The sequence below is a fragment of the Dermacentor variabilis genome, chromosome 9, assembly GCF_050947875.1.
Source record: "Dermacentor variabilis isolate Ectoservices chromosome 9, ASM5094787v1, whole genome shotgun sequence".
NCBI classification, from domain to species: domain Eukaryota; kingdom Metazoa; phylum Arthropoda; class Arachnida; order Ixodida; family Ixodidae; genus Dermacentor; species Dermacentor variabilis.
Genome location: NC_134576.1, coordinates 89,169,714 through 89,195,481, shown reverse-complemented (window position 1 = coordinate 89,195,481; position 25,768 = coordinate 89,169,714). Strand labels below are relative to the sequence as shown.

General features: G+C 49.2%; 1 protein-coding gene across 6 annotated transcripts in view; it reads right to left on the bottom strand.

The window, feature by feature from the left end:
* The window catches only part of AdamTS-A (ADAM metallopeptidase with thrombospondin type 1 motif A), a 383,945-nt gene that overhangs the window by 44,514 nt on the left and 313,663 nt on the right, over positions 1 to 25,768 (bottom strand). For 5 of the 6 annotated variants that reach the window (XM_075668702.1, XM_075668703.1, XM_075668705.1 and 2 more), the window contains exons 5-18: positions 25,550 to 25,633; positions 22,802 to 22,926; positions 21,646 to 21,686; positions 19,423 to 19,528; positions 16,827 to 16,976; positions 13,108 to 13,366; positions 12,045 to 12,199; positions 10,821 to 10,884; positions 9,485 to 9,602; positions 8,419 to 8,555; positions 7,344 to 7,461; positions 5,314 to 5,400; positions 4,437 to 4,603; positions 2,477 to 2,603 (exon numbers count right to left, since the gene is read on the bottom strand). In XM_075668702.1, coding sequence (XP_075524817.1) covers positions 2,477 to 2,603; positions 4,437 to 4,603; positions 5,314 to 5,400; positions 7,344 to 7,461; positions 8,419 to 8,555; positions 9,485 to 9,602; positions 10,821 to 10,884; positions 12,045 to 12,199; positions 13,108 to 13,366; positions 16,827 to 16,976; positions 19,423 to 19,528; positions 21,646 to 21,686; positions 22,802 to 22,926; positions 25,550 to 25,633 — 1,738 coding nt within the window. The remainder of the gene's footprint in view (positions 1 to 2,476; positions 2,604 to 4,436; positions 4,604 to 5,313; positions 5,401 to 7,343; positions 7,462 to 8,418; positions 8,556 to 9,484; positions 9,603 to 10,820; positions 10,885 to 12,044; positions 12,200 to 13,107; positions 13,367 to 16,826; positions 16,977 to 19,422; positions 19,529 to 21,645; positions 21,687 to 22,801; positions 22,927 to 25,549; positions 25,634 to 25,768) is intronic. The other variant, XM_075668708.1, reaches the window with a different exon arrangement.

The following is a 25,768-nucleotide window of genomic DNA, read 5'->3' as shown; positions in this document are numbered from 1 at the left end:
ACGAATCTGTTTGCTCTTCCCTTGTACAGAGCAGCCAACTAGAGGTACCCCTGGTTAACCCCTCCTCCATTTTTTTTTATACATCCCTAACGCCTCCCTCTCGAACGCGCAAAATGCCTCAAATTCACGTCGTAAAAGCTCGAGAGAAAAAAAGGGAGTCCTGAAGACTCCTTTTACGGGATAAGTGTTCGTTAAGTATCTGACTCGCCTTTTCGAGTACTCGTGTACGATAATGGAGTAGTTGCACACTTTACGAAGACGAGCGGAGAGAATTTACTCCCTCTGCGTGGTACTACTAGAACTCTAGAAAAAAAAAAGCGTAATGCAGAGTAAACTAATTATAACCCCCCCCCCCCAACTCCCAAAGGAAAGGAATGGTCACCAGTCCACTGTGTTGGAGTAAACGAACGCGATGAACGTGCTGCTTTACACTTGGGATGCTGCTTTGTAAAGATCCATTTGACCTTCCATTCTCTCTCCAGTTCGTCAAACGTTCAGACGATGCCGCCGTGCCGCTGTTGTCGCCGTTATCGCGCAGTTAACGCGGCGCATGATAATAAAAGGATGGATAATGATATGCCTGGATCGTTACAAAGTATGGTCCCCGTTGCATAAAACGTTGCATAAATGGAAGGGAATACGTCAGCTCATTCGTCTGATAGACAGACGCGCATATTGTGTGAAGTGGCAAACTGAAACTGCTATTCAAATCTGAGGCTGCAAAACACTGATATTATCACGTGGTATTGACTGCGAAGAAAGCAGCCAAACTGAGAAAGACGAAACTAGCATTTTAGTGGGCGAACTTGTGCCCTCAAAAACACGCTACACTCAAAGAACGGCGACAGCGGCGAACACAGTCGGCGATCGTCGAAAATCTGATCAGCGGGTCAAGCGCGTCGGCTTTTATACATCAGTCGTCGAACGTTCCAGAGTAATCACTGGGACCCGCGTGCCTTCCACAAAGTTCTACACTATTCGCGTCGCGCACACATGCGATCAGATTACACAAGGTTCGGTCACACAGACAGCGGATGGAAGCATCGATAACATTCCACAAACTTCCAATACATGCAGGCGCGTCCTGCGCTGTGCAATAACATTTGTTAGCGGCGGTGAAACGTGTCGCCCGATAAAGACAAGCAAGTAGACGTGTCAATATGACTGACAAGAGAGGCCGGTGTTTTGTAAACATCATTTCCAATATTGTAAAAAGTTCCTTCATGAAGCTGGAGACAGACCACGTGATATGTCGACGACGACCAAAGCCACACTTTTTCCGGCATGCTCAGTTTTTTTCGGAACGACGTAAGAGCCGAGCGAGAACTTAAGCACCAGAATACCGAAGAAAACATTGGGCACCATGTCCGCGCTACAGGCAATTCTTAAAATAAATTCCGGTGCATCGCGTGCCAGATCCAGGAATTAATTATGAAGCAAGCCGTATAGGGGGACTCCAGATTGATTTTCGACCACCTGGGGTTCCTTAATGTCTTCCCAGTGCATGGTACACGAGCGTTTCCGCATTCTGCCCCCATCATAATCGGTCGTTTCTTCGAGCAGAGTTAAGCGTTATGGCTAAGCGTTAAGCCTTGCGTTATCAATATACCACACAAACCGGCTCCGCCACCGTCTGGCTTCGCGCTCAGCGAAGCCGCACCGCACGTGCACCTGGGTCAACTCAGCTAGCACGCGCAAAGCTCGAAGGTCGCCAAGGCGGCAGCAGTGACGCTAAAACTCCCTAAATATCCTACGCGTGCATTAGGCTTCTCTAGTGACTCCGTCGCTATTGCTACGTTGTTATATTGTCACGTGGTAGTGACGGTTAAGAAGGCAGCAGAACTGTGATTAACGAAACGAGCGTTTTATTGGGCGAACTTGTGCTCTAAAGAACAGGCTACACTCAAAGAATGGCGACAGCGGCGAACACAATCGGCGATCGTCGAAAAATCTGATCGGCGGGTCAAGCGCGTCGGCTTTTATACAATAGTCGTCGAATGTTCCAGACTAATCGTTGGGACCCGTGTGCCTTCCACAAAGTTCTACACCATTCGCGTCAGGCGATGAAATCAGATAACACAAGGTTCGGCGACAACAGGCAGCGGATAGAAGCATCGATAACCTTCCAGAAACTTCGGATACATGCAGGCGCGTCCCGCGCTGTGCGATAACATTTGTTAGGCGGCGAAACGTGGTCGCCCGATAAAGATAAGTACACGTGTCAATATTGTTACGTTGCACAATACACAATATTAAAGCTTTTTAGCAACGCCAACACACTCGTTCCGACGCTGATGCACATTCCAGCAGCATGTCGTCGCCATTTCCCTTTTTTTTCCTGCCGACCATCCCCAATGTACCACGCTCGCCCACTTCACACTATCCCGAAGCTGGTCGCGAAATAGAAGGCACTCCTTTGTGAAAGTTGTGTTTCAGGCACTTCGAAAGAAAAATGTTTTCTGTTCGGCGACCTCACCTTGGCAGTCAGAGCTACACTCGCTCCAGTGGGGGCTGAGCTCCCAGTAGTACCGGCGTTCGTCGCGAATTGACATGGTGTACTGGAACCTGATGTCGGGAGACTCCACTTTGCCGACGGTCAGAACCTGGGCGGAAAAGGATTAAAGGCACGGCTTGCACAAACTACACGCAAATAGCCTGATTACACGAGCTCGAACAAAGTGATGGTAGATTCGCAAGCAAGTCCGGAAAGAGCTCGCCCACATTTCCAACGCAATGCATAGGCGTGTCACCGAAATCACACACCCCGCATTCATCGCCAGGCGGAGCCCGAGAGGCTATAACAAATATTTGTTGTTTTTTTTCGTGTAAAAGCCTACTATTATAGACCGCAACATGTTTGCAAGGAAACAGCATAGTAAGGGCAAAAATAGCAGACGAGAACACGAAAAATTCCTTTCTTTTCCGTAGTTGTCAGCTGCCTTCAAACAGCAATCTTAACAGACGTACTCTAGAAAGCTTAACTCACGTTAAATTATCGAATAAATTTTAGGACGTTCCGAGTCTAAATGAGCTACGGTGCAAGCCGCAGTAAAGGCCTGCGGATTAAATATGACCTCCTGGGGTTTCTTAACGAGCTCCTTAATATGGGTACACGAGCGCTTTTGCCTTTCGCCCCAATGGAAATGCGGCCATCCCGACCGCATCGCAGCCAGAGAGCCACTACACAAGGAAGCATATTGACGTCTAATGATCCTTCCTGCCGAGAAAATTCGCGCTGATAATTTTCACGAATTCTTTTTTGACGTCAGCGCCACCTCACCTTTGTGACGTCATGCTCTACTGCTTGTTTGAAGACTGCAACGCAGTCACATGCCAGCCGTGTGAAGCCCATAGGTGCGACGCTTTCGATTGTATATCGTGCTTATTGGGTTTTTTTTTTCTTCGGGAGGGGGGGAGGGCATGTTGAGGCGCTTTTAGACTTTTGAAGCGGCGTGTCCTACTTATCTTTGATCAACAACTGAACAGTATACAGGGTGTTCACTGCTCGACGGCAACTCCATAAGGTAATTTCGTATAGTTTCTTTTTTTTTTCTCAAGTTCTCATTCCCAGGAACTGCGCAGCGACAGCATTAGAAGCAGCGTTTTAATAACAGCCTCCGAGATTTCGCACGAAGGCTTGCGCCAATCGGGTCTCAGATTCAACGCTTCAAACAGATGAGTACTACGCAAATTCGCAATGCGGAGACAACATCGCAAAGTGGAAACTTGGCACGTTATCAACTCGGCCGCAGCCTAAAAGGGCTGTAGACAGCAACACCAAGTCGGCTCCCACGGGTAAGGTATTTTTTCTGCTACTTTTTCATTCATTAGGTGCAAGCAGCTTGATTGCCACTGAAGCAAAAAGAGGCGCTACTGTGCCTTTTTAGATCCCAGAGATGCTACAGAATCACAGGTATACTTTACGGAGAAAACACGAATTTTAAAAGGTATTTTCTTATACTTAGGCGGCTCAGCTACAGGAAATATTTTCGGAAGTACCCTGTTTCCGTTTTTTTTTTCAGCTTTCCTAGAAAACAATGAAATCGTTCACCAGTTTGTATTTAAATTATATTACGTGGCTGTTTGCAATGCCCGAGAAAGCGCTATACAAATCCGCGACATCGCAGCAAGCTGATCCTTGTACTTCGGGGCGGCATCCCCCCCCCCCTCCGTTTCTCTCTCTTTCTTTTTGTTTTCTCTCTTGCCTATTTTATGGCTTACCAAGGCTGCTCTCACTTTACGAGCGGTGGTTTTTTGCTATCACAATATCGTCACTGACTAATACAACTCAACCTAGTATATTCCTCTTCGGTCAGTTCTTTTCTTTAAGCGCAAGTTTTTTTAGCATACCGGGGCACACTGCCACCCAGCGGTGCGCACCCCCACAATTAAATCACTAATCCCGACCAGAGCACAGCCAGCGAGAGCGGACGTACCATGAGGTGCAGCTCCTTGCCCAGGGGCTTGGTGGCGTTGATGCGCTCGATGGAGGCGTTGGAGCCGCTGTACTCGATGACGGTGCCGCCGTAGCGTAGGGTCTTGCGGAACATGCTCACCGTGTAGTTGCCGTTCAGCAGGAACTCGTCCTCGGCGCTCTTCAGTGCTGCGAGACGCCACGCGGCCACGTAAGAATAAGAGACGCGCAAGAAGCGTGGAGGAGGGCGGGAGGGAGGAAGGAAGCGACATTTTGCGCGACACACAGCCCGCGGGTGCAGCAGTTACAGCACTATAGCGAGAGCGCACAAAGACTGCACTCGGTTCAGACGTGGAGGGTTGAGGCGGCGACTGGTTCGCGTCTCGCGTGGAGATGATACAATCGTCAATATACAATCATCAAATACAATCATCAAATACAATCATCAAATACAATCATCAAACACAATCATCAAATACAATCATCGAACACAATCATCAAATCGATGCAATCATCAAATCTTCAAGAAAGCGTTCGCCCCTACGTTAGACTTCGCGCTAGCGCATGCTGAACATGCAGCGCGAGTTTTAATAACGAGCGGTTTCTTGCGCGACACTTCGCGTATGTTTTGGAAGGCACGTATAAGGCGACGTACGAATCAGCGCAGAGAAAACATTTCCGTAAGGCTTGCCAAGTGCGTGTTAAAGAGGTGTGGAGTGTAAAAAAACACTTGCACGTACATTCGGTGTGAAGCACTTTCTCGCGTATTCGGGGATTATTGCTTTAAGGTGTTATCAGCTGAAGGGCTATCGACGTTAAGAAGATTGTCTTCTCCCTGTTCCACTATGAGGTCGTCGCATCAGAGAAGACTCGGTCTAAAAGGCTGACGGCGCACTCACCGAGGTAGTTGTCGTCCTTCTCAAATCCGAACTGGTGAATTTCTACGTAGCTGGCCCCGGCAGGAATCACTGTGACGAAGTTGTAGCCTGAAAATGAGAGAACAGGGACTCAGGCCTAAAGGGTCCAATAACGCACGAGCACGTTAACGCGCACACGATAGCACGCACACGTTTTCAATATACAAGTTATCGCGTTTAAACCTAATAGAACCAGTGAAGCGGGCTTCTCCCGGCAAACTTCTATGTTGTGGAGAAGCAAACTTTAACAAACGCCAGAGACGTAGCGAGGCACACCCGTTTTCTGCTTGCAAAGCTACCAGGGGGGTGCGAAGCTAACAACCACGCCACTGCAGGGAAGAACGGCAAAAGGAAAATTCCGGTCACCTAAAAAGAAAAGGCTCATCTTGCCCATATCAAAAAAAAAAATAATTCTGGGGTTTTGCGTGCCAAAACCACGATTTGATTCCGAGGTACACCGTAGAGGGGACTGTGGATTATTGCTGACCACCTGGGGTTCCTTGAACGTGCCCCAGATGCAGTACACGCGCGTTTCTGCATTCGCCCCCCCCCCCCCGTAATGGCGCCTCCGCAGTCGGCATCGAACCCGGCACCTCGAGCCCAGCAGCGAAACGCCGCAGTCGCTTAGCTTCTGCGGCGGGTAAGAGGGACCGTGCAGTTAAGAAGCTTCGCGAAGTGACAAACGCGCACGTTTTTAGCTCAAACCGTACACCGTATATCGCGCGGCCTTCCCGGACGTCATATCACGCTTCACTGCATTTCACAGCCAGCTACCTCAAACTACCTCTTCTCACCACAAGCCAAGCTGAACGACCGGCGGGCCTAAAAAGAAGAACACGAAGAACATTATCCTTTTTGCTCAACTCAGTCATTCCTATATGCCCCTTCCCCCTGAAGACGTTTCGAAGCGCTGAAGGTTTTCGTCGTCGTTCTCGCGCTGTCGTTTGAGCTGGCTCAGTTTCTCCGACGGCCACATAGCAGTCACTATCAAAATCTTGAAGGCAAACCAAAACTTGCACTCTCAATCGCATTTACGAAATAAAGGGCACTTATTTAGCGGTCCACACCTCGCCGCAACGCAGTTTCTTGTTGTTTTTTTTTTCTCGCTTCTTTCTCCGACGCTATCGAATTGATTCGTGTTAGAATTCGGGGTCTTCAAAAAGAAAGACTCGGGGTCGTGCCATCGTTCGCTGAATAGGGCCACCGCTTGCGGCAGCGCACAGAGAGGCAGCACCGGCATCGCTCTGACAGACGATCGGCGCGCTAAGAAATGACTCTTGCCCCATCAGGCGGCTGCTTTGGTAAAGCGACAATGCGGGCGCCTACGCAAAGAAATGTGGATACTGACTCGATCCAAAGAGTATAGGAGGTCGGTTTTTCGTCGCTTTCAGAACGGGCCAGCCGGCTAGGGTGACGTCAGGCCAGCATGGCGAAGAAACGCCTACCTACTGCTCGATACTCGTTAATGATTCTCAGCAATATATTACAGGCCGGAAGTAGTGCGATAAGAGAGCCTGCTTCCGCGAACGGACGAAAATCAAGTTTTGCGGGGACCTAACTCCGTGCGAAGAAAGCAACGTCGCTACAACATGCAAGAAGAAAGCACCGCTCAAGAACTGCTGCTTCGGACATCGAAGGTCTTCAAGGTTTCCGTAAACCCACTCCCGCCAAACGCGAAGGCAAACCAGCCATAGCGCAAGCGCACACAGCACCTCGCGGCAACGGATGGCGCAGCGCACCAGACTGAAAGAGCACTAGGATTACCGCTCCGCGAAAGTGGCGAGTCAACAGAAGCATAACACGGCAACGCTGCCCGATAGCCTAACGCGAACGCCGAATAAGAGTTACCCGAAAGAAGAGCGAATCGCGGAGCGTTCACCCTGACGTCTCAGTCGCGACTGTCGTCACCCGTTTGCTTTCCGTGACCGCAACGACAAACCCCTCGCGCTCCGTCGTTTTAAAAAAGCGAAAGGGAGAGGGAAGTGCAGACGATGCGGCCGTTTCCTGCTCACCGAACTGGGCGAGGTTGAAGTGTCCCTTGATTGTCCGGCAGGTGGCGTTGTCGCCCCCGCACACGCCGCAGATGTCAGTCGTCGCCGTCGAGTTCAGCTGGTGGTCGCAACCGGCAGGCTGCGCACGGAACAGAGACACGTGCTTTTGAAAGCGATCTGTGATCAGTACAGAGTTTCGGTGCGCCGAGGGTTGATAGCTTCGTGTGCGCAGCGTTCTCGCCGCTTAGTTCGCGTTGAAGCGAGAGGCAGCAGGAAGGTCATTTCGCTCGCTGCTGCTGCCGCGCTTCCTCACGCCAGCGTTTTGACAGCTACAGACCGCGGTGATCGAGTGAGATGTGTTTATGTCTGCCTGTGCGCGCCTGACACGGTGCTCGTTAGTTTAGTTCGTGGGCGAACGTTTACGAGTTTAAGAACACTTCTTGTTGGGCTAGTTCTCTTGTTCCCGTTCTCTTCTCTTGTGCGTGTCCGTTTGTTAGGCATCTTTATATTTTATAATGAAAGTTTATGAGTTTATACGGCCGATGAAACTGCTATCCTTACTTCGTATAGGTCTCTAATGATTTGCTACGTCACTCGATGCTTCGCCTCTCGGACGATACTGTGACTTTTTTTTTTTTTTTGGCTCACGCGGAGGCACTTATTCAGGTGCGCCATTGACGTGCTCGAGAAAAAAATAGCCGCTAGCCGTGGATTGACCTAAACCAGTTAACTTCAAAACAGTTGATGTGCTTGCGCAGGCTAGTGTTGAAGCAGCGACCTGTCAAGTCTAAGCTCGAAATAATGCGCCCGACTATACAGAACAGAATCGAGAGTGAGAGGAGATGGTCAACAGTCGTCTGTAACACTAAATCGGGCAAGCGGTTCGTGCCATGCTGTACAGCCGCGTTGTGCACCGCATTTGCCTGTCGTGCGGCGAGTCGTACACAGTTCGAACAGGCCACTGCCTCAACACTGCGCCGTTTCACTTGTTTATTAAACAATAGCTTCGTTTTTTCATGCGACAGAAGGCAAAAGAAAAAGAAGAATGCAGCAACATAAGAAGGCGCATGCGCACAGCGGGCACGAAATAGCGCACCTTGCAGACGCCATTGATGCAGACGTCAAAAGACTCCGGGTTGCAGGCCGTGCCGTCTATGACCTTCTCCTTGAGCAAATAATAGGCGGACTGGTCGACCACCCGGCAGTACAGCTTGCACGAGTCCACGTGGGAGACTGGATTGAGGAGAAGCAGATCGCCGAGCCGTTAAACCCGCTAGCTCGCTTCAAAGCGTCGCTGACGAATACGTCGGGAAGAATTAGGTAAGCGAAAATCGAAGCTTGTGCAAACTTCACACGCTCGGTTATATTGCCACGCGTGCCGTAGGGCGAGTATTAATTATTTTTTAAAAAAATTGTCGAAACACTCCTACCGTCGAAGTTAACACAGAGTAACAATTACGGAGTTTTGAGGAGCGTACCATGCTGTTTTTAAGCGTAACCGCCACGTGTGTATAGTACTACACGTGCAGGTGTCGTCGTACACCCCTAGACAAAGATTTCGGCCGTCAAAAATGCAAGATAAAAAAAGGAAAACAACGTAATTATTAAATTATGAGGTTTCACGAGCCAAAACCACGATTTGATTATGAGGCACGCTGTAGGGGGGTTCCGGAATAATTTGGACCGCCTGGGGTTCTTTAACGTGCACGTAAATCTAAGCACACGGGTGTTTCCGCATTTCGTCCCCATCGAAATGCGGCCGCCGTGGCATGGATTCGATCCCGCGACATCGCGCTTAGCAGCCCAATCCCATAACCACTAAGCAACCCCGGCGGGTGAAAAAGTTGAATCGGGCGGTATTTTTAACACTTCCTGCGGGTCACAATATGGGAAAGAACTTAGAATGACTTAATGTTGAGCAGGTTGCACAGATTCACGGCACTGGCACGCAGGCGTGCAGACATGGGCACAGGTAGGAACGAAAAAGGAGAACGTAATCTTTGACGTTAAATAAGCGCACGCGGGACCGAAATGCGGAAGAACTTTCGAGCTTTCATGAAACAAACGTTTGCCTTAGAAGGGTCAGAAGTAAATAATAATAATAATAATAATAATAATAATAATAATAGTACACAAATAAAACACGTAAGGTGATCGCTCACTTCCGGAATGATGGGCCGTCCATTTAGGGTTGTAAGGGACGTCGGGAAAGTTGAACGTCTTGCCGTTGAACGCAGAACACTGTTGCTCTCGAAAGTCCATGGAACCGAGAGGGCAGGGCTGATGCAGGGACGCAAGAAAAAAAATAGAACATGCCGATAAGATAAAACGCAACGCAGAGTTAACGGCCAGAAACAAACTGCAGGACTCTCTAAACCGCTCGTTCTACTAGCGTCTGTAGACAAGGTGCGAGCTTCGCGCGAAGGCTAAAGGTTTTCGAGCTACTGACAGAAACAAAATGTGTAGGATTGACGCCATGGTGCCGTGAAAACAGCGTCTCGTGGTCGCTTTTCTAATGCTTTTTTATTATTATTATTCATGATAACTTATCGCTGATGGAATCCAGCAGCGTAATTCGACGCGACCATCACCAGCAGTGCTCATCGCATCGTTGTCACTTGAGAGCTGCCTCGTTCTTGTGGGGCGAAAGTTTTGCACTATAGTGAGTTTTGTTGTTTCAATTACTATTCCCGTTCTCGTGTTTACCTCAGCATTGCCAGCACCCAGTTAGAGTACGCTGTGGTCGTTCAACTGATAAGTAGTTCGACATATTTTTTTCCCCAAGGTCTACATGCCTCCAACCAGTCTGCACCCAGTTTCCTCTTGGATACGAGAGACGCAGTGGTAACGCGATGTTCATTCAATGCTGGGACATCACGTTCCTTAACACAACCCTACCTGACAGCCCTACTCCCCCGTAGGCGTAGACAGAGGCCTGCAATAACCAATGCTGAATTCCACCAGTTCCTGCAGCGCTCCGACTGGGTCTACAACGTTGCGGAGCCCTCGGGAGACTGGAGCAAGGGAGAGAGCCTGCTCCAGTCGAACGTGCTAGCGTACTCCCAGTGCAGTTGGGGCAACCACGTGATCGAGCTTCCGTCGGATCTCGAGTGACGCTCCAGGATTTGAAGGTGGGCGCGCCTTCCAGCACTCAGAGCTGGAGTGCGGTGTTCTGATCTAGCAAGGCGGGTGCGTTCGGAGCACTCGAAAGGGACCACTCGAATGAGAACCACTACGTGAATGTGAAGTTCTAGAGCGCTCGAGTGGGGCCAGTCGAATGTGCCGTAAGTAAACCTCGGAGCAACTGAGATAGATCCTGCCAGCAGGGCTCACAATCTATAAGTAAGTTACAATCCACAGTCTACAAGGAGGCGTTGAACCTACAAAGCAACTTTACCCTAGCAGAGTTTCTCGACGACATTTGCAGACTAACGACGCTGTAACTTGGACGTCGCTGTTTGAAGAAAGAATAAGAAAGGTGCGTTAGCGTTAGCGTACCTGAGTGTTGCATGAGCGGTACTTGACCCTTTGTCCGGTACAGTAGCGGCCTCCGAACGCTGGGCTGGAAAAGAGACGATGCGAATGCTCTTGCACAAGGTGCCCCGCATTCCTGCACTGCACATAACTTGCGTCGAAGTGCAACAACCACAAAGGAAAAATGTGGCAACGTTCCATTTCAGCTCCTGGCGCTGCACGACATCTTGTACAACTCAATCGGTCACCGGTTTCAGGATCGAGCAGCATTCATTCACTAATGCCACCTTGGAAGGTTGAACTCGATGTCCTGAGCTACGCCCACCAGCGCGGCTGGACCAATTAGGGACTGATTAGGGACTCATTACGCACAAAACGAAGACAGATGGTAACCTAACCAATATTAACCACTAGGTTTTGAAACAACTGCTTCTTAATCCTTTGTGACAGCATTGGCACGTGGACTGGTTTACCTTTTCCGGGTGAGCGCTTTTCACCGTCTAACAAATGTTATCGCTCAACGTGGGACGCGCCCGCATGTATCGGAAGTTTCCCGAATGTTATCGATGGTTCTGTTGTCACCGAAGCTTGTGCAGTCAGATCGCATGTGCAACGTGAATTGTGTAGAACTTTCTGGAACACTCGCGGGCACCACCGATTACCCTGGAGCCTTCGATGACTGATGTATAAAAGCCGATGCACTCGACCGCCAGATCAGATTTCCGACGATCGCCGACTGTGTTCGCCGCTTTCGTTGTTCCTTGAGTGTAGCCTGTTTTTGAGGACACAGGTTCGCCCTTTAAAACGCTAGTTTCGTCATTCCCAGTTTTGCTGCTGTCTGCACAATCACTACTAGATGGCAGTATTATACAGTTCCACCAGTTAAAGTGTTTAACACTTTGCCCGTGCGAACCTATCAAAAACACAACGTCGCTTACAATAAGCGCATAAGAAAGCGCGAGTGCGTTTTCTTTTGGCCCGACGACCATCTTCTCACTCACCTCCTTGTTTAGAGAGGCAAAGTAGCCTGCGTCGTTTTGACTTCGATGCTATCTTAACGAAGCTGCCTGCTTTGCCAGCCTCGTCAGTATTGGAGTGAGACTTGAGATGGCCGCTTTTCGCTTAGTTGTTTAACCACCCATAGCGAGTATTGGGACACAACGAACTACGGTAATTATCATGACGGCATTCGACGGAGTCGCAGAAAGTACACAGTCATCGTAACCAACTGCAGGGAGCTTCTCTCACGTGGGGCTGTTGCACTCGCGGCGCGTGCTCTGGATGCCGCCTCCGCAGGTCCTGGAGCAGCGCTCGTACTCCTGCCAGGGTCCCCACTCGCCGTCGACCTTCTTGCGCCGCTCTGCGTCCGGTGGACGGGCCACGCACTGACCCTGCTGGCACCACTGCGCAGGAAGGGGGGGGGGGGAGGTCTACGCGTACTTCGAAAAGCGGGTACGTCGGCTCGCAACAACGTAAACTTAGAACGTTAGAAAGCTGAGCTAGTTGGTAAGGATTCATTATGGAAAAAAGAGGTGAGGCGTGCAGACAGGACACAAGAATAGAGAAGTGGACTAGAGAAGTAGAGAAGTACGAAGATAGTCGGCGTTCGTGTTGTGCACTTCTCTACTCTTGTGTCCTGTCTGCACGCCTCGCCTGTTTTTTGCATAATGAACGTAAACTTGTTTCGCTAGCGGCTGATCGGTGTAAATTTTTCAGCAGCTCCCGCCTTCTAGACCTACGGAAAATAAATTGTGTCCAGAGCCTATTTTAACAAGGTTTCGTTGGGTCCACAGGGTTTTGACGGGACTTGTGCGGAGCGGGCTCTGTCCCCAGGACAGTTCCCCGTTGAAGAAAGCAGAGTTGTGCCAGGCGACGCCTACGGCTTTTTGGCTAAGAGGCGGCAGCGTGGTTTTTGAATCGCCTTTTTTTCTTGCAGCCGGGCTGACACTCAACCGCGATAGACACAGAGGGGAACAGGGACGTCCGCTTTCCGCCGTGTCTCTCAAGTCATCTCTAACCTGTCCGCATATGCCGTCAAGCTGCTTGCCTTTCTCTACGCGGACATTTCTCAGTCCGGCCAAACAGTGTGCCTGGCTCGGCGCGAGCCGCAAACGCCCGCGTCTTCTTCTTCTTCTAGTGCTTATCGGATAAATTTGGGACAAAAAAAGGGACAGCTAGAAAGTCGAGGCGCACACTGTTCTGCCTCAACTTTCCGCGCTAAGCACCAGAAAGGACGCGTACGGCCGCAATCGCCGGAACGCAACCCTCGCCCACGTCGGTGCAGGTGCAACCAAGTGCCGGGCACACTCACGTGGTTCTTGCCACAGGAAGTGCCGTCGGCCCAGGGCATGTGCTGGGTGCGGCAGCCCCCGTGAGGATGACCGTGCACGGTGCACCACAGCCGCTTGCAGACGGGCATGTAGGGGCACACCTTGGCGCCCCTGCCGAACACCAGCTCGCACTGCTCGTCCATGTTGAACCACTCGCCGGCCTGCTTGCTGCTCGGCGAATGGGGCGCCCCCAGCAGGTCCTCGCCGGGGGAGTCGCGCAGGCACTGCCCGTAGCCTGCACTGTGTGGAGTCCCCCAACGGGACGCCCACCGGCGCGCGGTCAGTATGTATGCCGTCCCGGCGAAGGTACGCACGGCCGCGCGAACTGCTGCGAGGCCAGGTCGTGCATTTTTCGGAACCGTTTTTGCCCCCCCCCCCCACAAGCGACCGAATAGCCCCCGCGATGCGAGTCCAAGCACTCTGTAGTCCAGCCACTATGTATTCACCGTCGATTCGCACGTTGCCGCTGGCTAAAAAAAAAAATCTCGATTGCGCCGTACGACCTCGAAAGTGCCAAATTAACTGACGCAGTAACAACTCAACCGAAAGTTACGGTCGCACGAAAGTCACATCACACAGAGGCTGAAATCAACTTGCGCTCTGGAGCGGTATCTGTGTCCCGAATCACTAAATGTTAGCATTAAAGCTTCCTTAGTTGCTTCTAGCATGTCGCTGCCACTTTATTTCTCGCAAAGCGTTTTTTTTTCTCACATTGTGTTTTTTTTCGTCACGTTGAAGTAAAGGAGTATCGAGCTTCTCTGCGAGGCGCCAACATCTCGCTACACGCATTTAACTTAAATAAGAAACCAACCAGACGAAACTTGTAATAGGCTAGGTCGCGTGCAAATGCCATGTGGTATAGGTGATACGGGAACTGCCACCGCGGTTCAGAGCTAGAAAAGTGTTAAATCACACGACAGCCTTCATTTTCAAAGCACCGCGCGGCTGATCCGACAAAAGTACGCGAGCGGGAATTCTGTACGTCTGCTACGGCAGTCGTTCAAGCCTGGGCAAAGCTGCAGTCTGCACGACACAACTTCGGATGGCACAAAGAGAGAGACGAAGCAGGAAGAAATACGCAGGACAAGCGCTATACCTTTCAACTAACGTTAATTGCAAGCCAATGCTCGTTAAGCTTGAATGCCAGACCCGCGTAGAATAACGTAAGCCATCGCGTGCGAGCGAACGCGCAAACCGCCATTCCAAGACCCGTATACGGAAGCCTCGTGCCGTAATCGGAGCAGAGCCTAATACGAGAAGTTCGCGGCACAATCCGAACACAGCCCAACGTACGGCACTTCGAGGTCATTTTCGAGACATGTATTTATGGCGACGCGATCAGCCTTCGCTTTCGTTACATGCTCACCACCGCGGTTATTGAACGGACGACCCGTCGTTATATAACGCGGTCAGAGCGTTGAGTGCACCCAGGTGAACAGGTTTTGAACAATTATCTTCGACGTAGTGCTTTCGTCCAAATAAAATATTCTGTGCGTAACAGTGACAACTACATGCGACGCATTTCAGGCGTCCTGCGCCACGCGTCGGTTCGTCTGCTTCACACCGCGTTTAAGGACGCCGAAATGCACACCACTTTGTACTCTTTTATAATAATAATAATAAATTCTTTATTTCCATCAATGATGGAGGAGACTGCGGGTAAAAGTCGCTTTAGAGGTAAGCGACCTGACTAGAGCCCGCAGCCTCCTTTACAAAGCAAACAGCGATTGAACAGGAGATATATACATACAGAGCAATTGACTACATGTCAAATATGCACAAAAAATAAACGCAGAAACAGAAATTACCTGAAAAACGCTCTACAGTTATTGAAGAAAGATTGAGTGACAAAAATGTTCACTTAAAACTCGTACATCAGTTATACAAATATCAAGACTTGATTTCAGAAACAAATTTAAAAGTGTTGGTAGTGTGTATGATATCTTTCGTGTAGAATAATTGGCACGCGGAGTGACTACCTTCCACTGTTCCGTACACCTTGTGATGTAAGAATGTGTGTTCCTGGTGAGAGCAGATAATTCATGACGAAAATTTCAGTTCTCTTTTACCTCCCGTTTGCAAGCTTGACTTAACTTGTAATTATAAAGGTTAAACACAGGTATTATATTTGCTTTCGGAAATAAGTCTGATGTGTGGGCATTGTAAGGCAGGTTAAATAGTACTCGCAAAAATGTTTTCTTAAGCATATGTATCTTTTCTAGATTCGTACGTGACAAGCAGACAGTAATAAAGTGTAGAAAAAAATAGGGTGTTAGAAACAAGAACCTTGATTCTGTAAGGTAAAAGAGGTCTCAGCCGCACCATCATGCCAACTACAGGAGACAATTTGCCCGATAAAATACAAGCACATAAAAAGGAACAGCGCATGGATTACATGGATTACAACATGGATTACAACATGGATTACAACATGGATTACAACGTGGATTACAACGTGGATAACAGCGCAGTTATCGAGCGACGCAATACGGACGCGCCGACGCCGAGAACCTTGTTTGAAATACAGCACGTGTGGTTGCCACGGGTAGCTAGCGCTTAACTTCATGAAGATACCGCCCCTTTGGGGGCTGACTCTGGCCTTGAGAAAAATCGCGGAGCTTCCAATACCTCGCGACGCGCTGCGTTAGCAAGTGGAGATCTGTTGAGTCTCCGGTGCCTGTTTACCGGTATAGCGAGGAAAAGAAAATAAAGACGGTTAAGCAAGACATGCTGCACGCCGGAGACCGGTGCTAGAACGGCGCCACGGCGCCACCCTTTTGCCGTGCACCCGCGTCTGGTTTTCGCAGGCTGTTTGCGTAACCGATCACAAACTAGCTTTAACCGAAACCTGCTTCGCTCGCTCCACTTCCGCATTGGCGCTTAAGCAAAGTTGGCCCGGATGCGAGTTCGCTGCAGTCTCCAACTCGCACCCCGACGCAAGATCATCGTGTAAACGCCAAACACTCTCCGGTTTCCGCGCGAGAAAGAAGCAAAACGGCGAAGAAAAAGAACAACCTGCAGCCGTGTACCCTTCCTTTCCCTATCCCCGTGCATGCCAGCAGTCCGATTATCTCTTCTGAGGTAGATTAGGATGCACAATGCCCCTGATAAATCTGGCCAGGAACAAGAAGCCGACCAGGAAAGTGTAGCATAACGGAATACACAAGGATATCCAGGAGAATTTAGATAATGTTTTGAGATGTCTGGCAGGTGGTGATGACAGCATGATGATCATCTCGGATTCTCTGGCACCTACCCACCGTAGTGAATAAGCCACACAAGGAGAATATGCTGATGATGATGCTTAACCATAGCGTGTACTCGTAGTGGAGACAAGAATCGGGCGGTTAAAAAAAAATCTCGATAAGAGAACATGACCCACTGAAACGAAACCAAAAAGCTAAAGCAACACGCAAAAGAAAAAAATGGTAAAGGGTGAATAATGCATAATTCCGTCTCCAGACAATACGAGTGGACATTCTAACTAAATTTAAAAATACAGGCGCTTCATTCGACGATTCAGACTACAAATTATTCGGAAGAAAGATAACAGTGACCGTGAGGGAAAAGAAAGGTGCTTCACCGCGTGAGGTGGACTAGCTTAATAGACTTCATTATCCACATGGGAGTTGCTTTTCTTTTTTCAGAAGTTAGCGTGATGTCGCCCCATCTAAAGATACGCAATGCGTAGCCAACTCACTCGAGGAAGTTGGTGACGTAGTGTCGGCTGCACGCGGACCAGGACCACGGGTGGCTGTTGTAGTCCAGCATGCGGGCCATCACGTGCAGCGGTTGACTGGCCAGCCGGTACTTGGCGCACTTCTGGTCGTCGTCGTGGGGAATGTTCAGGCTGCGAGACACCCGGCGAGGGAAAGAATCACGGACGAGCGCTTTTCCAGACGAACTTGTTCTTGGGCTAGTTGGTGCATGTTACTGAAGTACTAAAGAAAAGACACGGACGAGCGCTTCTTGTGTCGTCTGTTTGCCGCTTTAGTACTTTAGTAACATGCACCAACTAGCCCAACAAAAAGTTCTGAGGGAAAGAATGTAGACAGAGGAACTTTGAGTGAAAGTGCTGAAAGATGTTGGTCAAGCGATGGCAAATGCGCGTTTCTCTACTGCCCGTGTTTAAGGTTTCGCATGTGCTGCGATTGCGTGCAATCTGAGAAGAATTCACGCGCTTTAGGGCTCGTCTCGTCCCGCAACAGAAATCGTCATCTGTCTTGCCCACGTTCCCTTTCCTTAACTCTGCTCACCCTGAACTTTCAGATAACGAAAGGCATGGGCATTGTAAGCGTCACATAGTATTATTGGCAGGAAAGAAGAGAGCGCAGAGTATTCAAGAAAAGAAATGCATGCGAGGCCAAAACCGGCTATTCTTTGAGCACAAGCTAGATGCGCCTCAAAGGGCAAAACCTTTATATTTTAAATCGTCATCAATAAAATAAAAACTTTCTTTTTCTTTTTTTCTCTTTTAAATTTTTCTTTTTCATGCCACATCGTCTCGAACAGATAATTTCGGTTGAAATTTTGTTCGATATTTCGTTTCGCCGTATGTCAAGTGAACACTAGTTCCTCAATGGTCGTTTACACATTACAACGTGAAATTATTGTTAATAGCTATATTCGCCTTCTACACTGCGACTTGGTGGCTTGCACTACATTTTCGTTTAACGTGCTTTGCTGTAACTCAAGTTATGTAAAACTTCCTGCTTCGTGTTCTTTCGAGTTTTGCCCCTTCACAGCAACCGCAGTAATATTGATTTCTTATTATGCTTTGGCCAGAATCGTTCCATAAAACATTGCCAAACATTGTTTGCCAGGTTTGTACAGACTGTTACATGGCTACAGTTTACCGGTTGCCTTCTTGCAGCAGCTCATTTCGCGGGTGACGAGGTGCGAATTAAACCATAGCTTTTTCCCCCTAGACGAACGAAGCAAGCAGACATGCAAAGTATTATATTGAGCAATGTGGGCTGAAAAGTGTCGTCTTCCTAAGAAAATTGCGCGATGACAAAGCTCCAATGCGTGAAAAACACGTTGAAGTGGCTTGAGTAAAAACGAATGCCGCATCAGTAACACTCTTACGGGCGCTGCATTCATTAACGAAATTCAGCATGTGGCGCCCGTGCACTGCATGACATATCACGAGCCACCGGACAGCGCACGGCGCTTGCCGATGTCCTCCCGGTACGATAGGGCGAGCGCCAGCGTCTAAAGGGCGTGGGTTCGTCTACTATGTCGTGTGCATTCACTTATACAGAAAATTTCTTACCATTACAGCGCTAAAGTTATCGGTTACAAACGGAACGAATGCTTCCGATATGTCGTCCTCCGCTACGCCTGCCCACCGCGTGTAAAGCGAAGGGGGACCCAGAAGCGGGCTTCACCCTACGTACACCCTTGCTGCGGAGAAGCCAGCTCTCAAGGCACACTAGGCATGGGTATGCGACTGTTACAGGTTCGTCTCGATTCGCGTCAACACTCGCACAAGCCAGAATATCCCGCGAAACTTTCTGCGGGTTACTTATTGGAGTTTGAACGACGCAAAGGAATACAGCGGTTACGAGAAGTGTCGTATTGGAGGGCTCCGCATTACCCCACGGTGACTCTCAGAGTCGCACTCAAAAATGCCGTAAGAAAGACAGAGAGAGAGAGAATGCAAATTCATGCCGATCCCACGCACTGTGAGAATCGGTGAAAGCGAAACATTCGTGAGCCAGCAAGGCAAAATGGCGCATCACGGCGGTAGACGCACCGCAAGACACGCACGGCGAGAGACGCACGCAAAGCGCTTCTCCTCGTTTTTCCGTGTCCCTTGTCCGACTTCGCGCTGCACCACTCAGCCTCATGCAGATTTGAGTGACGAACGCGTCCCTCAGCCACCGCGGTGGACCTTGGAGAACAAGCGGAAGTTATTTTATTCGGCAATAAAGCGCGTCGTCGCGTGAGGTACTTGCTGCTAACTCATAGGACTACGCAGTCATATGCGGAATTACCGGATACTGACGTTAGGAGGCGCACTGCCTTTTTTGTGTGTGTGTGTGTGTGGGCTCGGTATGACACCAACGAATACGTTCGTTCTCCCACTTCCTTCGGCTTCCGATTTCTACGGCGCAGCTGCTTCCTACACGCAAACTGCACTGGAAAGCACAAGTGCGCCATACATGGTGTGTTGTAGTAAGTAAAAAGGTCGCGCTGCGCGCATCGCTAGGCCATTATTGAGAGACAGAGAGAGAGAGACTCTCAGTGGTCTCCCGACGGTGACGAATAACACAAACGGCAAAGACACTCACACGTGTCCCAACTCGTGGGCGATGGTGAAGGCTGCGCTGAGACCGTTATCTTCGACAACGGCGCAGCTCCCATGCGGGTCGCAGATCATGCCAGACTGAGCCAGCCCTGGCCAGAAAAAAAAAGAACGGGGAGACGAGAAAAACATAAACTGAACTCAGCCTCGCAGCCTCCCAACAGAATGCAACACATTTGGCCGCAATGCGTGCACGTATGCTCGAGGCATCAGGTATCTCAACTGCAGAATAGCAACGCCAGGTACTCATAATTACTTCTGCTTAACCACTGGGTCGTTCGCGCTCGCTTAAATCTCGCACAGGCGCGGAATTGTGTAGGGAGCTTAATTTAGTACCTTGTTTGCGGGCATTAACCAGTATCGCCCAGATGAAGACGCGAATAAAAATCCGGAATAGTATGTGAGCGTTGGCGCCACTCAAAACATATCGATTCCGCTGCAACAAAACGGTGGCGCCATCTGTCACGGCTACAGCAAAACACCGTGTTTTCACAGTAGCCGCGACCAATGGCGTCACCACTTCGCTTCGGTGGAATCGAAGAATTTTCGAGGAACATCGCAGTAGATGACACTCCCTTCGGATTTGTTGAGTGCGAAACGGGTAACAATCGTAGAAGCAGTATAAATCTAAATTCACTGCAAATGCAGTCTTTACGAAAAGCTTGATCGCCAACTGCCCAGCAGTTACGCAATAACATTCATGAGTACCCGCGCTCCGACGCCTGCGACGCACAGTCCACTGTATGTAGGAACACACAGTGAGCATACAGCGAGCCATTTCAATGAGCATGAAATAACCTCTGCGACAATTTTCAGCCAATTCATTGGCACGGAACATTTCATTGTATAAATATAAATTGACAGCTTATATGCAACCAGATGTTACATCCAGAAAATCAAAAGGTTGAGCAAGTTCGCGTGACTTCATTTATTGCTGATGACGGTCGCAAGAAAACAAGGGGGATGAACAGGAAACACAACAAGCACGAGCGCCTATCCTAAGTTTGCATGTCTTTTTTTCATTTTTTTAGTCTGCACTTTATTAATTATTCAACGGATGTACATATATTCGATTGGCACGATTGAACTTTCACTCCGGCACGTGTGTTCGTATTTTTCTTCGTGGTACTTTAGGTTTCTTGGATCTTTATTCAGCAAGAAATATTCTACCAGTTCTCAAAAAATATATAAACGGTTACTTTACTGCTATGCTAGAATGTTACTTTAAGCTCTTGGTCATCGGGTGTGTGGGCACCCACGGTGTTCTACTTTAAGATCTAAACCACTTTATATGAAAAAGTACTGTCATTGTCGAGGTTAAGAAGAAGCTCTCTCACTGAAGGACAGACGTTCTCAAGAAATATTAACACATCACAGCTTGTTGCGAGCTAGTCGGTTCACACTTGTCATGGTACTAAATGATGCGAACGAATGATGCGTAGTAACGAAAATACAGAAAAGATCATCGTTTGCAACTAAGTTCATTTCACAGCAGACAAGTTCACTTTTCGTACGCAACTTATCAATTTTTATAAGCGCGTGACAATGTAGTTCCCAAAATGCATGATTATTCAAACTTACTGTCGAAGAATTTATGTTCAGTGCCGCGAAAGGCCATAAGCGTTTCTCTTCTTTCTTGTTGTAACATGCCTCCATTAACTCACGTGACAGGGCATGTTAGCTTTTGTCGAGTATGCCCTTTCATTTACTATCGCTACTTCGCGCGATTCCGCGTGCCTTATGACAAATACTGACACGGATACGTCGCACACCCCAGCAAAATATACGGGCTGATTAGATACATTTCCCTGAAATCTGGGCTCAGTCATATATAACGGGCAAGAAAGTTACGAAACGACAACAACAAAAACAGAAAATGCGAAATGTTCGCACGTTTAGCGTCTTGTGTATGGTTTGCTACCCGAAAACGAGCTCAATATTCAAATGCTCCCGCACGCGAAAGAAAGAAAGAACGCAGCGGAGACGGACGACAACGCTACACAAACGCCTTCCTTGTTCGCCATCGTTCTGTCATTCTGTCACCCTCGTCCTTGCTTGTCCGCGCGTTCGCGCCTTGAATACGTTAAGCAGAAAGCAGCTATCGCCGATATCGTTTTTACAACGGGCATCACTGTGGGCGGTAAACAAGTGTGGCAACAATTTCACTGAATAGTCGTGGGAGTCGTAGGGGGGTGGGGTGTCCACTTACCAAGCGTGTCACATGTCTTGGGCAGTCTGCATAAGTCTTCTCTTCAAGAAAAGGAAAGGCAGAAAGTGTTACAAAACAACGTTACTCAGAAACACAGCACGCCACACAAGAGATTGCGCAAACTCCTAGGCGTACTGCTATGACGTTGCTCCTTATGACGTTGGCGCGCACGGAAATCTTTGAACCCAACGTCGAGCGAAAGCACTCGACTGCGTGCAATCGAGACTTGAACGACAACAAATACTCAAAACGTGAAATTGAGCAAGCGAGAGACAAGAACAAAGCAATGCTTATTAAAGAAATAAAGAAATACAGCATAACCTCTCCAACAATGTAAATTACGCTGCTAAGAATTGATGTGTACGCGCAATTTATTTTGTAGGCTGGTAACGCAAGCATAATGTTTTAAGAAGAGCATGGCTACTCCGTAATCTTTTGCAAATAACGATCTCAAAAGTCTACTGGATTAGTCGATAAAGAATGACATTCGCATTAATGCTAAGAAATGTAAAGCAATCACATTTACCTCGCCCCCCCCACCTCCCCAGAGAAAAAATAATGCCCGCCTATAGGTAATTCAACACTGGGCTCCTCCAACATTGACACGGCAAATAACACAAAAGTCCACGCTTGCTTCTACTTCAGTGTCACACATTGCTTCGTATAAATTCCGTTCCGTGCACCAATTCTAATCAGCTGCGTCTTGTTTAATATTACCGATGTTTGGTCCCCAAAGAGGGGTTTTTATTGTTATTTGCGCCCTGTCGCCTGCCAGTGGCTCCTCGGGCACATCAAGCAGTTTGACACAGCTTTTTTGGCAATTGAGGAGGCGAAAACAAAAGTAAACCGAACTGAACAATGCCATTCCGGCTAGACAAAACTGCTGTACATCACTTCCGTATCTGGATACTGTAGTCCACAGTACACCCGGCCTCCAATCTAAAAACGCTTTCGGACGGTACGCAAACACTTCTTTTTTTAATCAGTACTCTAACTCTTAAACAAACCGCAGCCTCCGAGATAGGCGGCGTGCGCGGAGGTTATCGCGCGCGCCGTGGATCGCGGAGGCCCGCTTAAAGCGCCAGAACGGACGTGAACCACCCAGTTCTTACAGGCGGGTCAAGCGCCAAGCGATGGAGGGCAGCGTGGGAATTACCTGGTGAGCAGTATGGCCGTGTCGTGGTGGTACGGGTGGCTGTCGTCCGGGTGGTTGTGCTGCTGTTGCCAGCGGCAGAAGTTCTTCAGCGTGTTGGACGCGCTCGGGGAGATGATGTCGTTGTCCTGCGCCGCGGGCAACCATGAGTGCAAGCAACTGCGCATCCGCGCGTTCTCAGTCGGCACGCGCGAGCAGCACGCTCTCGGTACGGTAACCAATACGAGCGTCGACAGCATCGGCTATTTTACGGGCAAGTGCGAGAGACGTTCAACGCGCATAAATGCGTAATGAAATTTTGAGTTTTGATTAGGGGGAAGAACTGTGCAGTTGTTACGGGGATATGCGATTCCGAAAGAAAAAGCAAGCGATGACAGACGTTAGCCACGTTTACGCGATTTCAGCGATATACAGAACTGCGCCATCTTTCTAGCGCCCCAAGCTTGTGTGAACGCGTCGCCTCGAGCTCCGGTCGCGGGTGTAGGTTCAGATGGTGAAATCAATTTTTAGTCATTTTGCATGAGCACGCTGTAGCGCATTGCATTGAAGAGGGAGAGGGACAGCATTTCCGACGCGCTCGCACGAGCGTCGATGAACAAGTCTGCCTGATTGCATTAAGCTGATGCGCCAGGGTATGCGACGGGGTGCAATCGCCTTCCGCGTTTCAACGCGCCCACTGCAAGCCGAACCAGTGCAAACCGAACGGAACGCTGCACGATAATACGGCTCTTGACGCGGACGCCTCACCGGCACTTCCGCCATCTAATATACTTCTCTACGACGGACGCTAGACAAGCAGTGTAAGGGGAGGGACCGGGGGGGGAGGGTAATAATAAATCACTGCGCTCGCTTTCCGGTCTGCCTTTTTCATCGTGCCGCGGACACCCAACAGGACGCGGTGGGTCTATCGAATAGACAGTTCGGCAAAATAAGACGCAATTCTGACACTGTCGCGCAAACTTATAGGGTGTGCCGTGATAGGATCGTGGTATAGGACCGGAAGGCAAAGTGCCGGTCGGTCCTCCGAGTGTCCCGACGACGGCGACAACTAAGGCGAGAAGCGGCTCAGTGAACGGGCGTCGGCGCCACGCCGGAAGACAGGCGGTGATCGATACCCGGAAATTTATCGGTTCGCGGCACGAACAGTGCCCGCCGCCGCCTGCGTGTGTTTGCAGCGGTCTGTATATATATAGTCGTATACCGGCACCAACTGTGAGAAGAACAGGGGAAAAAAAATAAAAAGAAAACGGACACTTCTCGAAATGCCTGCGTACAAATTTAAGTACGTTTCACCGACTGTGTAACCCACTGCCGAATTTTCCCGTTGCTAGGCCGAGCTGACGAAGACGTAAGAACAATGACTCCATGTGGCACACGGTTATCGGTAACGTGTCGGTGGTGCGGTTGCCTGGCCGAGATGTGCCCGAGTGTTGAGTCCAAAGCTGGGAAGGCGTGACTGAATTTTCACATTTCGCGAGCTGCAAGTCGGGAAGGGGCTCCTACAGAAACAGATATTCAAGAGTGAATTCTAGGAATTTCAGTTTATTCAGGAGCGCTTCGTGGTTACTCTCATAGAGATTGAATGCACGAGAACAAAGAAATTAACCCCTTAAAGCCGGTCTATATGAAGAAAAATTGCAACAATTCGTTCAGCTTTGTTTCTGGCCTAGCGGAATGCATTCGTAAAATAAAGAAGGCACTGATATTTGAGTTAAAATTATTGATTCCAGTAATCCGTTCCCTGAGCTGAAGCTTAATTCGCATCAGCGCATCAAAAACTTTAATATGGGTACAGTTATGTTTTCCACGCGTAAAGCAAAATTTTTAGTATCAAGCTTGGCATATGAAAAATGATACGTAGTGCTTTGTGTGGTTAAAATGGGCAACTGAATTTTAGCTGTTTACTTGTACCTATAGGGTTAAGAGGTGACGACCCTTGACCTTTGACGACGCGCAGATCCAGAATCTGCACTCGCCTGAATTACAAGCAGCCCGGAGAAGTGACTTAACTGTGAAAAAGGCTTCATGGACAACAACACTAGAACTTTTTTTTTTACCGCCGCAGTACTAATGTGACGTAATAAGATAAGACAGAGTAGGCGAAAGCACGCAACAGAAGCAGGACAGCGGCAGCCAGACACGTCATTGAAATTAGAAATCGTTTCACCGGCTAAATCAGGACCCTGGTAGTACTTCGCAAGGTAACTAATACATGAAATGCGAATTAGGACTTCTTTTTGGTCTAGTGGGCACGAGTTCCTCTTGAAAGAAGTGGCGCAAGAGGAGACGACACATAAAACTAGACAGCAGGGCATGTTCGAACCGTCATCATGTGCTTGCCTTGTGGTCTAGCCTTCTCTGGATATCGCCATCGTCTGTGCCACTTTTTCCGAAGGTGAACGTAACGCAAGGTTCACTGATTCGGCAGGCTAGTGAAGGACTGAGCAAGACCTAGTGCGGCGGTATTCAGACAGCCACCTATAGTGCCCATTATCGTGAGGAGAGAGCGCGAAGGATATGATGACGCAGACAGGACAAGCGAGGTGCTTGTCCTGCCCTCGTTTAACCCTCGCTCTGTGCCCTCACGATAATGGATAACCGAATAACCCAGAAAATTCACCCTGCTAGAGTGTCCGCGTGGACAACGAGCGATATATGAACATCAATAGCCTCCGAAAGCAAAGTTTCTCCGCGCCTGCTGAACATTTCGGAGGCCATCGAATGAAGCTGTAGTGAACTCTGCGAACTCACCTCGTCCTCCTCCATGATGAGCAGCTTGACGACGGCGATGTTGAGCAGGTTTCCGATGGTGTGGTCCTTGTAAATGTGTGCTACCTGGCACAAAGAGACAGGGCGTCGCCCTCAGGTACAATCACCCGAGGTCACAACTCGGGTGCACAGAGAGATGTGAACAGTGATAACCGCTTTGATCGATATCTCGGACCATGGATGTCTAGGTCGTTTTCAAAG